This window comes from Rhamphochromis sp. 'chilingali' (genome assembly GCF_963969265.1).
Source record: "Rhamphochromis sp. 'chilingali' genome assembly, chromosome: 1".
NCBI classification, from domain to species: domain Eukaryota; kingdom Metazoa; phylum Chordata; class Actinopteri; order Cichliformes; family Cichlidae; genus Rhamphochromis; species Rhamphochromis sp. 'chilingali'.
The window spans coordinates 67,049,544-67,064,506 of record NC_137929.1 but is presented as its reverse complement, the minus strand read 5'-3'; the positions used below and the strand labels follow the sequence as shown (position 1 = coordinate 67,064,506).

Genomic DNA, 14,963 nt, shown 5'->3' with positions numbered 1-14,963 from the left:
TTTCTGACCCACTGAGAAATGACTGAACACACTGGTATCATGAGTGTCTCATTTATCCAGCAGCTTAAATCTTTATAGAAATCCTCTTACTGCTCTGCAGACGGTCAGCCAGCTCCTCCTGCTTCATTCTCCTCAGGAAGTCGACTGTGATCTTCACAAATGCCTCTCTGCTCCTCTGCTCATCATCCTCCCTCTGAAACTCCAAGCACTGGGGCTTATTTGGATGCAGAGCCTTCTGGATCTTTTTCAGCTCGTTCTTCACAAAAGTAATGATGTTGTCCTCCAGCAGCTGGAACAGAATACTTTATGAATGACCCACCACTCTGAACTTCAGTCTACACAACATCCACTTCTTTACGATCAAGGGGCACATCATCAACGATCCCTCCACCAATTATAAGTTTGTCTTTATCTGATTAACTGAGACTTTGTCCACAACTCCATGATCCCAAAACATTGATTCTGTTGATATGGATGCAGTGATTTCAGTGGGAGAAAAATTTCATTGGTGTTCAGAGCTGAACGACCAACAGGTTGAGAATCAAAGCTAGAAACTTGTAGATGTTATAGGTGACTGAGTTGATCATACAGACAGCTGGTCTTAAAGGTTCACTCTGTTTATCTGTCATCAGGATGCTACAACACAGAACAAACACCATCCCCACAGACACAGCAGCCAGGGAGGCAGAAGAACATCACATCAAGAAGGCCCTGAGTAAATGTGAACGCTGGTTTAAGGGCGGAGTCAAGGAGGCCATTTATGTGAAAAGGGAAAGACCATCTCTGAATGGAGGAGGGGCCTAAGGGTACATCTGACACCATCTTACAATGCTGTGATTGATCAGTGGTTGTTGATCAATGGTCCTGACAATATGCGTACCAATGATCAATGAACTGACCTACCAGCCCATTTGTTCCTTCAGTGCTGCTGGTTTCAGTCATTATACAAATGTGCTGTTTATAAGGTTGGAAACCTGCAGTCAGCTGAGACTGAAGAAGTCACCTGATGATGATGAAACGTTTGTTGCACTGAAAACGTCCAGGTGAACAGAATCAACCTTTCTGGGATTTACTTACCTGGATGACTGAGCATCAAGACACAACTCTGTGACTTTTCTCAGTTGAATCCTCTCCTCCAGGTTTGTTAACATCTACCAGACCTGTGGTGCTGCCCAGGGACAATAATCTATTTGAGAGGTGGAAAGTCATACAGGTGTCTGCTCCTGCCTTTAGTTATTTTTATTCTACTATGTGTCAACTGGCTGAACCTACTCCAACTGTCTACCATCCCCCTAAACTCAACAATGACTTAGTGATCTATCCATTCTCTGACCAAACAAATCCTGCCTCAGGATGTTAACATAGCGGCACACCGATGATCCCACTCACTGTGAACAACACATTTTGACCTGATTTGCTGCTCTGGTTTACACGTGAAGTTTGATTGCTGTCACCAACTTGAGAGGCTCTACAGAAAAACTGGACTTGTCCACAAAAAGATGCATAAAAATCCTAAACTACATTACAAGGACAGCATTGCTCAATCAACTCTAATTACTATTGCCATGCTATCTCTTCTAATTAAGGTACAGACACTCAAACTTGCTACTGCATGCACCTGTAGAGGGCCACCAACAGATGGAGATTTCTTAAACAAATCCACTTGGATATTTAGCTGTAGATGATTTTCTCAATGTGATTGTAGGATTTTGAGTTATTCTTTAGATTTATTTAAACTCTTATATTGTGCACAAGTGTTGATTGACCCATAATCTCTCTGTACTTTTTATAAGAGGAGTCAGACTTTCAGTTAGTTTTTCTTTTTTAAGTGCTCTGCAGGCTTAATGAAGGTGTGTGAAAGTTGTTCTTTGGACATTGGCTGTTTTTTAAATCATTTTCAGTCCTCGTACAGGAACATTCTTCAAGCTAAATCTAAGTGTGTTAGACCAGAGTTAACTTGATAGATATGCGTGGGTGTGTAACTCTTAGAAGAGTCCTTGGTGTTCTGAAAGGGACCTATAAATAAATGTATTATTATTAATATTAATAATAAAAGTAGTTGTTGTACATGTACAGACCATAAATATGGAGTCCAGCTGTGTTTGATGCTGCTGGGCAGACTGACCACTGGGAACCTCTGAGCTCTGCTGATCCACTCTGTGGAGGAACCATGGACACACACACACACATACACAAATGAAGCCAGTTTCATTATTAAAATGTGAATTTAGCCCCTAAAAGCTGTGTTCAATCAGTGTTGCTGCTTCCCTGTGTATGACCTCACGTATGTGCTTCTGAAAGAACCGTTAAAAATTCCTGTAAACATTTAAACCTGTGAAAAAACCTTTTTAGAACAGTTTAAGCTGTTATATGTTGAACTCTTGGCTGACATCATATTAAATGCCGTGGACTCAGCATATGATGTCACTCAAGTTTACATGTGTGTGAAGGCAGACGAGTCAGTACTTCTGGTAAAGTTGCTCTGAATTTATTGATTGATTTCCATGAACACCACTGTTGTTCAGTGTTGTCCTGATGGAGTCTCATTAACAGCAGCCAGTATGATTCAGGCTTTAGCTGCTGGGTCTCTGTGTGACCTCTCAGACTGTTTAACAGATCAGACACAAAGAGAATCAGAGCAGCTCTGTTCTTTAAAGACAAACATGAACCCACTCAGGTCACACTTTCCCCACAGATATGAGCATCACTGTCCTGAAACAGCAAATGACCAAGTCTAACATTTTGATCTTTTCTCTTTCATTGTTTTCTTTTTAATGAATCTTTGTAACAATCTGAGGATGTTTCAGGTCATATTTATCCAGGAAAACACAAACATGCAAAGGAGTCATCACAGCTCTCTGACCTCATTGGTCCAGGTTCGCCACTGAAGGCTGGAGGTTTATCTTTGGACCGGTCACTCCTCACAGAGGGACAGCTGGATCCTGCAGACTGTGACCTCTGAACTCTGCAGACACAAACATGATAAAGTGATTGAAGCAGCTGTGATCACACAGACTGCAGATTAATACAGCTGTTTCCTGTCAGTAACATCCTCTTAGATTAGAGTTCAGCTTTTTACAGGAAAACTGGACAAAACAAATTTTTGTTACAAATTCATTTTCATTTCCTCTCAGCTCACAAACACAGTCAGACAATCAACCAGAATCAACACTAATTATAATGTCAGTGCAGAATTATTTATGTTAACTCAGTGAGTTCAGCTCTCTGACCTCATTGGTCCAGGTTCAGCACTGAAGTCTGGATTTTGACCTCTGGACCGGTCACTCCTCACAGATGGACAGCTGGACCCTGCAGACTCTGCTCTGTCCTCCTCTTCTTCCATCATCATCTTCAGTCAGTCTGAGAGGTAAACCACAAACACTCAGTGAGTTCACATTAACAGGAGTAACTGAGTTACAGTCGCTGACCTCTGACCTGTCATGTAACCTAGAAACCAGGTCAATATGTCTGTAGGCTCTCAGCCATCCAGGTCATATGATCTAAGGAGCTTGGAGAGAAAAGAGAGGCTTCTTTAAGTTTCTTGAAGACGTTTCATCCGAGAAGCTTCTTAAGTCCTAAAACCAAACGGAGGAGAGTCCCAGATATTTAAACCTGAGGGAAAGAAAGAGGGTCGCTGACCCACTATTGATCATGTGATGAGTCACATGATCAATAGTGGGTCAGCAATATAACAACAATATAAACATTTATTTAAAGGAACTGAGAGCCTTTTCACCAGGAGCACAAACATCTGGAGCACAAACATCTGGAGCAGCATGTCGACGCTGTTGGTTGAGATCCTGAAGACTGAAGTCCAGGCAGCTCCAGCAATGATCCACTGATGTGATTTTATTCCATGTATGAATGTTTTTATTGACAGAGATGAAGTTTGTGTGTCAGTGATGCAGTGACTGTTGTTGTTAACTGTACAGGCTGGTTAGACTCTATGAAACAGATCATACAATGATAATGACCATGTAACAATATAAAGCTGAGGCTACAGCCCCACAAACCAACACACATCCTATATAACACACGTTATATCTTTCTCTGAGTGTTTACGAACACAAATGAAAGATGAAAACAGCACAAAGAAACTTCAAAGTGATTCTACTGTAGAAACATGAACAGGTAGTATTAAACCCGATTCTTTGATCCCCATGATAGAACAGAGAAAACTCGACTCAGGAGTGGTCAAAACATTTATAATTCTTCATTCAATCATCTTCCGGAAGAGAGAGCCCTGCACAGCCCAAAGCCAGTTGCAGAATCTCTAACATTAGAATCTAAAAATGTGTCTCATATAGGTGTTATTATCTTACGTCACACATAGTTTCGATACAAACAACTCCTTATATGTTACTAGTTCCTCTTTTTTGTGTCTGGTTTCCTGTATTTATTTATATGCTTGTACAGCTCTACACTAACTTCCTGTTTTTCAGTCTGGCTGAGCAATTAGTTTGTGAGTCAAAAGTGGCCTATCTTTACAAGCCTTTATTATTAAAATACATAAAACAATATAATCAAAAAATAAGGACTAAGAATATATGTTTATTCCATAAACGTGCAGCCTGACTGCTCAACACTTTCTTACCTGTTCAAGTTCAGCAGCAGCGAATTTTATCACGGTGCTGGTCTGGGGTCAGCATTTACTCAGCTTTAACATCACTCTGGGCTCTTGGCTAGCTTAGCTTTAGCTTAGTGTTACACACATGTGGTGTGTAAATATTAATCACAGTGACAGTAAAGGACTGTGACGTCATCACGTACTGCGTCCTCTGTGGACTGAGTGAACTCAAAGTACAAACAGAACACAAACACGAAAGTAGCTCAGAGTGGCAGACACACCTCGTTGGTCCAGCTGTGAGTCTGTTACCGTGAACTATGGAGCGGCAGATTTGTGCTGGAAGTAAGCTGCACACAGCTGATGTTAGCCAGGAAACATTACAGACTGACTTTGATGGAGAGACCGGAAATACAAACACAAACAGTTTGTTGTGTGAAGAAATCAAACATGAGCTGAACAAACAGTAAAGTTCCTGAAGACGAACTGTTAAAGGAGGAAACAAAGCAAACTTACAGTTTCTTCACACACACCAACAAGCTCCACTCCACACCTGGACACTAAACACAGAAACACAGGTGAGCTACTTCCTGGAAGGAGGCGGGACTTCACCTGAAACTAAACACAGGTGGGAGGAGCTCGGCTGTGTGTGTTGATGTGTTAAAAATAGACTGCTCAGACTGAGTCAGAGTAAAGTTCACATGCTGACGTGTGAAGACATGAAACCTTGTTGTAGCTGCAGGTGTGAACACACTGATCCCAGATCAGCTCTGCTGTATTTGCAACATGAACATTTCTGCTGCAAAGCTTCAAATGTTCAGCATGTTACTCTGTTTCCAGTCTATAGATCCAGTCACACTTTCTACCTTCACCTGTGCAGCAAATACTGAGAGCGGAGCTGAAACCAACAGTCCAATCAGTGAGCAGCATCAACACCTGGGGCCCGTTCTTCGTACCTCGCTAAGTAAGTTAGCTGGATTTGATTGTTGACGATTTCGCGTGATCTTGGATGGTTCGGTTCCCCGAAGCTCATCCGGGACTTGCTGCCATAGCAACAGAGCCGTAAGCGTAAACCTGCTCGGGAGCAGGTTTACTTTATGTAAACAGGATTAGATCGCGGCCACGCAGGTATGTCCGCTTCATCTATACGAAAGCAACAGCGATATTCCACCACTGTTTCACCATAAATAAATAACATCAATGTAACTAAAGATAATGCAGCACTTGATCCTTTTATTAATTTCACACAGATACATACAGGTCATATCCTAAAAAAGGGAAATGTACTATTAACATTCTATTACATGTATGTGATTATTACAGATGTAATTCATATTTCAGAGTAGTAATTGTAAATTACTTCGTGTAATCAAGATGAGAGACCACGGCTATAAAAGCGAAGGTGGATTTGGGAAGCCTGTCGCAGCCATGTCCTGTCCGTATACGCGAGCCACCCATTGCAGAAGGTGCAAGATTGATAAGGAGAGTCCTCAGAATCCAGCGTATATTGTGGGACAGACAGGATCCTTTAGCTCAGCGCGACAGTGTGCTCATTGAGAGATATCGATTTTCCCGTGAGGGTATTATTTACTTAACCAACTTGTTGACGAGGGGGTGCAGGACCACCACCTGTCTTTTTTTGCTCTGCCCTTTTCTTGGTTGCTGTTATGAACAAACAAACAGATTATTCCAGGGTCTCTTTCCAAGAGACTAAAAGCAATATAAGTGATAAATATTACCATTCTGTAGCATATTCTTATATTTCACTTTTACCTGTTCCCATGTTCTAGTGGGTCCTGTCGTGGCTCTAATGTGAAAGGGGATATAATATAATATAATATAATATAATATAACATAATATAATATAATGTAATATAATAAATCTACCCTACCGCCTACTGGTGTTGGCCAGAGGGGCCGATGGCGCGATAAGGCAGCCTGGCTTCTGTCAGTCTGTCCCAGGGCAGCTGTGGCTACAACTGTAGCTGCCTCCACCAGTGTGTGAATGTGAGAGTGACTGAATAGTGGCATTGTAAAGCGCTTTGGGTGCCTTGAAAAGCGCTATATCAATCCACTCCATTATTATTATTATTATTAAATTACTTACGAGTTTAATTTGTCAGCAACTTTCTGCCAGCCCTCTCTCCTTGCTTTTGCAGCCTTTGCAGTGTTCCCTTGCGTTCTGATTAAACTCTGAAACTCCTGAAATCCCTCACTCATGAGTTCTTGCTCTGCTGCCGAAAAATACCGAGCGCGCTCCTTCGACATTTTCGCCGACCAATCAGAGGGTTGCCGATCAATGTTTCTACTATCGATGCGTAGCCCCTTTTACGACACCCAGTGATGTCACATTACTGCGACCAGCTGTACTAATCATCAACAGCAGGTGTGTTCGGAGAACCGGATTAGCGAGCTCACGGTTAGCGCGATGATTTGGTCTTGGATGTGTCATTTGATCTTGGATGTAGTGAGCGACGTACAAAGAACGGGCCCCTGAGCTTCATTCAGACTCTGTTATTGAAGATGTTGTTGGTACAAAGTTCATCTGCTGCTCACATGAATCCTGTGATGAAAGATTTATTTCACTGAATGTTTCTTCAAAGCTCATTTCAACATGTTGAAGTCATAAATGAAGGTGAAACAGAAGAAAGAAGAGAAATAAAAATTAAACCAGTGACACACTCCAGGGCCTGATCAACCCTGGCAGGGCCTCCTTGGATGAGGGTGTCTAGTGATAATGGCCGAAACACCTGATGAACCCAAGGTCCACTACTGAGGATGTGTCACAAATTTAAAGTGGTAATCTAGATCGATCTCTAAGTGATTTTTTTTCATTAGCAGAAAACTCTGGATAGACAGAATCCCTAAAAGAAAATGGTCTTGTTTTACACACACCAAGGAGGAGTCAACAACACCTCTAATCAATATTAGTATTTCTTATTGCATATAACCTACAGTGCGCCCACCTCGTACGTGTAAAGTATCCCTTAGTGGAAAAAAGCGCCGCGCCCATATTTGGAAATCGGCGCTAAATAATTTTATTAAAACACCCCCGGATGAGGTACTGTGGTTTTTGTCATTAGCAGAAAACTCTCAACAGACAGAAACTCTAAAAGAAAAGTGTCTTGTACTACGCACATCAAGGAGGAGTCAACAACCCCTCTAATCGTTATTAGTATTTCTTAATGCCTCCAGCCAAGCAAAGAATTTCATAAAGGCCTCCACTCCTTGTATGTACAAAATAACCCAGAGTAAAAAAAAAAAGCACATATTCAGAACTCTATCCCAAATAATTTTATTAAATCACCCTGATGCGGTATTTTGGTTTTGTGCAGCCATTCCTTCTCAGACCAAGTTTTTCTTCATGTTTGAGCCACTTTTACAACAGGGTTTCTCAATAGACAGAAACCCTAAAAGAAAACGGCCTTGTTTTACGCACATCAAGGAGTCAGACGACCGTCGGTTCATCCCGGTCAATTACCTCCGAGAGCTCGGGATGCTTCCTCCGTCTGAGCGTGTGAGAAAACCCCCCAGAGAAAATTATTATTTTTTAAGAGAGAGAGAGAGCGCGAATCGATCAAACTTTTCTACAATGCGTTATACCACTTCGGGGGAGGAGGGGCGATATAGCACGGACCGGCTGGATGACTACGCCGGATGGAAGCATAACCAGAAGTGTGGTAGGGACTTTCCCTTTGACCTTCATTCAGCTCCATGATCAACCGTTCAATCTCTCCTCAATATTGCTGTAATGTAACAACAAAGTTAGTTTTTTAAGATCAAACAGGTCCCCAAAACATTCCTTTCACATTCCCACAGTCACTGAATAAGCATCTGTGGCACAAATAAGCTTCAGGGACTGACTTCTTTTTTTAGAACCGACCTTTGACACTTGGATGTTGGCTTAATTTTACCCTAATAAAAAAACACGATTGTAGGAGCCATTCTTGGGTTAATACCTTATGTGGTCACTAGAGGTCACATTTTTCTGTTTTGATTATGTAATGTAAAGGTATTTAAGGTAGACGCACGTAATCGGCGTCAGGTGTGTCATTGAGAAGGCAAACAGTTTGTGACCGTTGCGCTGTTATGCTATGTCGATACGGAATAAAGACCAAAAAGGACAAGATACATACTGCTGGATTTATTGGACTGTGAACTTAATTCATGCATACCAGTGACATCGCGTCATCCCCGTTAACACTTAGACCCCCGGAGAGCAGTCATTTTGGTTTTCTACCTTAGACCCCTGCGGAGTCATCATTTTGCGTTTCTACCTTTAAAAGCCGGAGAGCAGTCAGTCAAATGCTGGAGTCGTTCATATGTATATTAGGTCGTTACCTAGGAATTCTGGAGGGAGGGGAGTGGGGGTGAGTGATTGAGGGGGTGGGGGAGTGGAGTGTTGCATGATGTCTTGGAAGCGGTTTCGTGCCATAGTTCCAATTATCTGTGGGTTTCCCAGGTTTGCTGACCAGCAGTCATTTACCGATGGAACCCTGTAAACCCCCCGCAAGATGACAATTGCAATAAATGCCATTAGTTCAGGGAGGTCCATGAACCAATGAACATGCTCCATGCACCACTCAGCAGGCCATTTGTAAATATGTGTACAAATGGTTGGTTTTTTGTACTGTTTTCATCAATAAATGTCAGCAACAAAGGACATACACCCATGTGTGTTGATTTCTCCCTAAGATGGCAAACTGAAACACTCCAAGTTGGTGACTTTTGGAGATTTGTTTCCCTGGATGATTGAGAATGCATCAAGATGAAACACAAAAGGAAGCTCACCGCTTTTGTTGCTGCCATAAATGCCATTAGTTCAGGGAGGTCCATGAACCAATGAACATGCTCCATGCACCACTCAGCAGGCCATTTGTAAATATGTGTACAAATGGTTGGTTTTTTGTACTGTTTTTATCAATAAATGTCAGCAACAAAGGACATACAAAGGACATGTGTTGATTTCTCCCTAAGATGGCAAACTGAAACACTGAAACACTCCACTCCCCCACCCCCTCAATCACTCAGTGAGTGATTGAGGGGGTGGGGGAGCTGCTAAAAGCGGTGAGCTTCCTTTTGTGTTTCATCTTGATGCATTCTCAATCATCCAGGGAAACAAATCTCCAAAAGTCACCAACTTGGAGTGTTTCAGTTTGCCATCTTAGGGAGAAATCAACACACATGGGTGTATGTCCTTTGTTGCTGACATTTATTGATAAAAACAGTACAAAAAACCAACCATTTGTACACATATTTACAAATGGCCTGCTGAGTGGTGCATGGAGCAAGTTTTGGGTGGCTTGCGACCTAAAATCCAAGTACACAGATACAAAAAAAATCAGGCCACTGTGCGATGTGTTCACTGCTACAGGTACACATGTGGTAAATGCAGACGACAGATACCGTGGCAGTGCCAGGATTGTGAGTGATTGCTGAAAATGTTGAAATGTACTCACTCACTTTTTATCATTATTTGTAAATATGTGTACAAATGGTTGGTTTTTTGTACTGTTTTCATCAATAAATGTCAGCAACAAAGGACATACAAAGGACATGTGTTGATTTCTCCCTAAGATGGCAAACTGAAACACTCCACTCCCCCACCCCCTCAATCACTCACCCCCACTCCCCTCCCTCCAGAATTCCTAGGTAACGACCTAATATACATATGAACGACTCCAGCATTTGACTGACTGCTCTCCGGCTTTTAAAGGTAGAAACGCAAAATGATGACTCCGCGGTCAATTTAGCCAATTTAGCTTCCACTTCCACCATTTGACTGCTCTCGGGTTTTATAGGTAGAAAGGTAGAAGCCTGGGGATGCTAGTGTTAACGACCACCTCAGTGGCTTCAAGCGTAGGCTTAGCCTCTACAATAGAGTCACAAACTTCTTTTCTTGGGGGAAAAGTTTGTGCCAACTTCGCCGCGGTGTTTTGGAGACTCGGCGCAAGCAGGAAAATTAAAGTCTGAGTGATCGATCGCCGCGGAGAGCTGAATGCCGTTTGGAAAGGTTACCGTGGAGGTTTCACGAGGAGCGGACAGCTGGACTAGCGGTCTGTCAGCTGACGACGTGGAATGCTTGGCGAGTGTTCCGTGGATGTTGGAGAGGACTCAGAATTCTTCATCGGAACAGTACGGCGCCCAACGCAAGGTATGAGTAGCGCTACTAATAAATGGCCATTTATAAAAGTGTGCACACTTATTTAAGAAGATGTAATTCCAATGCATTGGTGGTCAACCCGAATAAAACTGATTTATAAACAAACTTTCGCATGTGCGCATAAACCCTCAATACTTGATAAATATTTGAGTTTTGGAACATTTGAACTATGGACACAAATAAAGCTGCTGACAGGCCCCCGGAGCCTGCTGCAGAATCAGCTGTGCAAAGTAGCAACGCCAGCAAGGCTGGGACACATCCAGAAAAGGAAAAACGAGTGGTGAAATTGACTGCTAAGGCACTTGCAGAGAGACTAGACAGACTGCAACGTGATAGAAAAGCTAAATTAAATAAAGCTAATAATTTAAAAGAGAGTATAAGGGTCTCAATGGAAAAAAATGAAACTTCTATGGTTAAAGCATCATTCAATGATTTTGTTGGTTTGTGTAATGAAGCAAAAACAATTCATGGTTCATTGATGTGTTTGTTACCAGATGATGAAAAAGAAAAGCATGAAACATGGTTTAAAGCAAAAACAATGCATTATGATGAGTTCACTTATGAAGTGAAAGAATGGTTGTCAGGTTGCGAACATTTACATTTAAAGGGTGATCATGGTGTCGATGATGGCGTTAAGCCAGAGGACAGTGTTTCAAATGTTGTTGGTAAATCTTCAGTCACTAAAAGCTCATCTAGTGGTAAAGTGAGCACAACTTCTTCTGCCAAAATCAAAGCAAAAGCAGAAAAAGCAGCATTACTCGCTCGTATGGCAGTCCTAAAAGAGAAGCATGCTTTGGAGGAGCAAGAGCTAAAGCTAAGGAGGAAACGTGAACAACTTGAGCTTGAAGCGTTGCTTTCTGCCTCTTCTGCAAAGTTAGCTGTTCTCCAAGCTGCTGAAGTTCAAAGTATATCAAACACATCGTCCAATGCTATGAATTCATATTATGAAAGGGAAATCAAGAAAACAGCTGCTTCAGCCACAGTCAAGCCTAGTACACCAGTCAATGAAGATAAACCTGCAGTGCAAATAGTACAGACTGAAAGCAACATATCTGCAATGATCCTGCCAGGAACGGAAATCGAAAGTGAGCCACAAGCTCAAACGGTCATCACAACACAATTTCACAACGTGGATCCTCCATCGCCCAGGTCAATTCCTACAGCGGCAGAAGGACGGTCGGAGGACATTTATACCATTTTACAAAGACAAAATGAAATAACTGCAACCCTTGTTCAGCATCAGCATGCATCGTCATTACCATCCAGGAAAATACCTGTATTCGATGGTGATCCTCTTCAGTACATCTCTTTCATTAATGCGTTTGAACAAGGAGTGGAAGAAAAGGCCAATAAGAGGGACAGCTTGTATTATTTGGAGCAGTTTACAACAGGACAGCCGAGAGAGCTGGTACGCAGTTGTCAACATATGGCTGCAGGACAAGGCTATATACAAGCAAAGCAACTGCTCAAAGAACACTTTGGAAATGAATATAAAATTGCAACTGCTTACATTGACAAGGCATTATCTTGGCCTGCAATTAAAAATGAAGATGTGAAATCATTGCAAGCATATTCCCTTTTCTTATGTGGGAGTTGTAATGTCATGAAAACATTGCAACATATGCAGGAACTGGACATGCCAGTGAACATGAAAATCATTTTGTGCAAGTTGCCATATAAAATGAGAGAGAAATGGCGAGCGTTTGCATATGATATATTGGAAACCTCTAAACACAGAGCTCGGTTTCAAGATTTGGTTGCATTTATTGAAAGGCAGGTGAAAATTCTTTCGGCTCCTTTGTTTGGGGACATTCAGAATGTAACGTCAATAATCCCTGTCTCAAAGGTTGACAACAGACTGAAGTCACAACCAATCAAACAAATTAAAGGGAACAGCTTTGCTGCTACAACCACACCCATGAACATGAATAAAACCTACAGCACGGAAAGGCTGATTACTACAACAAGCCATGACTTTACAGTAAAGCCATCTTGTGTCTGCTGTACTCAACAACACACACTGGAGGAGTGTCAACAGTTTCGGCGGAAGAAGCACAGAGACAAAATGCTTTTTCTAAAGGAGAAAGGGCTGTGTTTTGGTTGCTTAGGTGCTGGGCACATAAGCAAGGACTGTGCTAAGCGTTTGATATGTAGAACGTGTGGTAAAGGTCATCCCACTGTCCTCCATATTGATAACAATGGTGTAATCCCTGAATGCTATGGAGAGCCCTCCTCTTCAAAGAATGTAAAAACTTGTGGTCATACAGGGGCCGGAAGAGAAAGCGGTTTGCTTTCCATTCTGCCAGTTCAAATAAAGTCTGTTAAAGGTACTAATGTCATACAGACATATGCTTTTTTAGATCCTGGCAGTTCAGCTAGCTTCTGTTCAGAGCACCTCATGCAAAAGCTAAATCTTGTGGGCAAAAGAACTCAATTCCTGTTACAAACGATGGGTCAAGAAAAGGTCGTCTCTGCCCATTCACTTACTGGTCTTGAAGTTTCTGGTTTAGGCAGCAATGCCTTCTATGAACTTCCAGAAATTCTAACACAGGAAAGGATGCCTGTCACCACGGATAACTTTGTAAAGGAAGAAGATCTGATCAGGTGGCCATATCTGTCAAAGGTTCAAATTCCCCACATAATGGCTAATGTGGACCTGTTGATTGGATGCAACGCTCCCAAGTTATTGGAACCATGGGAGGTCATTCATAGCCAGGGGAATGGCCCATATGCTATAAGAACAGCATTGGGTTGGGTCATAAATGGGCCCATGGAAGATGGTAAAAGCAACTTGGACAGCGAGCACCCACCAACAGTTGTAAATAGGATATCTGTTTGTAAGCTGGAGGAGATGTTGAAAAGTCAATATAACTATGACTTTAATGAAAGGGTTACAGAGGAAAAGGGTTTGTCAAGGGAGGACCTTAAGTCAATGAGGGATAAGAAAAAAGGACCGCAACCTTACTCAGATAACCCAATTTGTAAAAGTACTACAAAGGAGAAAGTAAAGAAACCGCAGCTGTACAGACTATCTTCAAAGGATCTTCTGAAAGCTGAGCTTGCCATTATTAGATTTTTCCAGCAACAACGATTTGGAGAGGAGATTGCTACATTGTCAAGTGGGAAAAGTTCTGTGAGCAGGCACAGCTCAATTTATAGATTAGATCCTTATCTTGACGATGAAGGCCTCTTAAGAGTTGGGGGACGACTGACAAAGGGCTCCTTACCAGAAGAAACGAAGCATCCCCTTGTTCTTGCAAAAGATCAACATGTAGCAAATCTCATCCTAAAGCACATTCATCAACAGCTTGGTCATAGCGGTCGTAACCACACCTTATCCACACTAAGGAGAAAATACTGTTCTTCAGCAACAACAGTTGGACGACGATGCATTAAATACGGTTCTATGTGAAATTGAAGCAATTTTAAATGACAGACCCATCACAAAGCTTTCTGATGATCCAAAAGACCTAGAGCCACTTACACCAAATCACATCCTCCTGATGAAAGGAAAACCATCTTTACCACCCGGACTATTTGACCCTCAGGATATGTATCTGAAGAGAAGATGGAAACAGGCTCAGTACATCTCAGATCTTTTTTGGAAACGATGGATACGCGAATACCTGCCTTTGTTACAGGAGAGACAAAAATGGAACCAAAAGAAGAAGAATCTAAAACCTGGAGATATAGTCATTGTGATGCACCACGTGGTTCCTGGCCACTTGGAAGAGTTCTGGAAGCCATTCGTGACAAAAAAGGACTTGTGCGATCTGCACGTTTAAAAACAAAAACTAATATTCTGGAAAGACCTGTAACTAAACTTTGCTTGTTACATGAGACTGTAATCTAAAAGTGTGTTACTTATGTTTATTTATGTGAATGTATAGGTCTAAAGTAGACTGTATTAGTGGCTCCTTATTTTCTTTGTGATTAGAATTGCCATGTCTGATAGCCATTTCAATTAGGGGCCGGGGTGTAGGAGCCATTCTTGGGTTAATACCTTATGTGGTCACTAGAGGTCACCTTTTTCTGTTTTGATTATGTAATGTAAAGGTATTTAAGGTAGACGCACGTAATCGGCGTCAGGTGTGTCATTGAGAAGGCAAACAGTTTGTGACCGTTGCGCTGTTATGCTATGTCGATACGGAATAAAGACCAAAAAGGACAAGATACATACTGCTGGATTTATTGGACTGTGAACTTAATTCATGCATACCAGTGACATCGCGTCAC

At 41.9% G+C, this 14,963-nt stretch overlaps 1 protein-coding gene across 1 annotated transcript in view; it reads right to left on the bottom strand.

Annotated features, from left to right (window-relative positions):
• LOC308383241 (protein NLRC3-like) overlaps window positions 1–5,127 on the bottom strand; it is a gene marked incomplete at its 3' end in the record, with an annotated part of 36,393 nt that extends 31,266 nt beyond the window's left edge. The window contains exons 1-5 of the mRNA XM_080861100.1: window positions 5,081–5,127; window positions 3,231–3,360; window positions 2,864–2,965; window positions 2,079–2,157; window positions 91–289 (exon numbers count right to left, since the gene is read on the bottom strand). Coding sequence (XP_080717226.1) covers window positions 91–289; window positions 2,079–2,157; window positions 2,864–2,965; window positions 3,231–3,349 — 499 coding nt within the window. The 5' untranslated portion in view covers window positions 3,350–3,360; window positions 5,081–5,127. The remainder of the gene's footprint in view (window positions 1–90; window positions 290–2,078; window positions 2,158–2,863; window positions 2,966–3,230; window positions 3,361–5,080) is intronic.
• Between the last annotated feature and the right edge of the window lie 9,836 nt (window positions 5,128–14,963).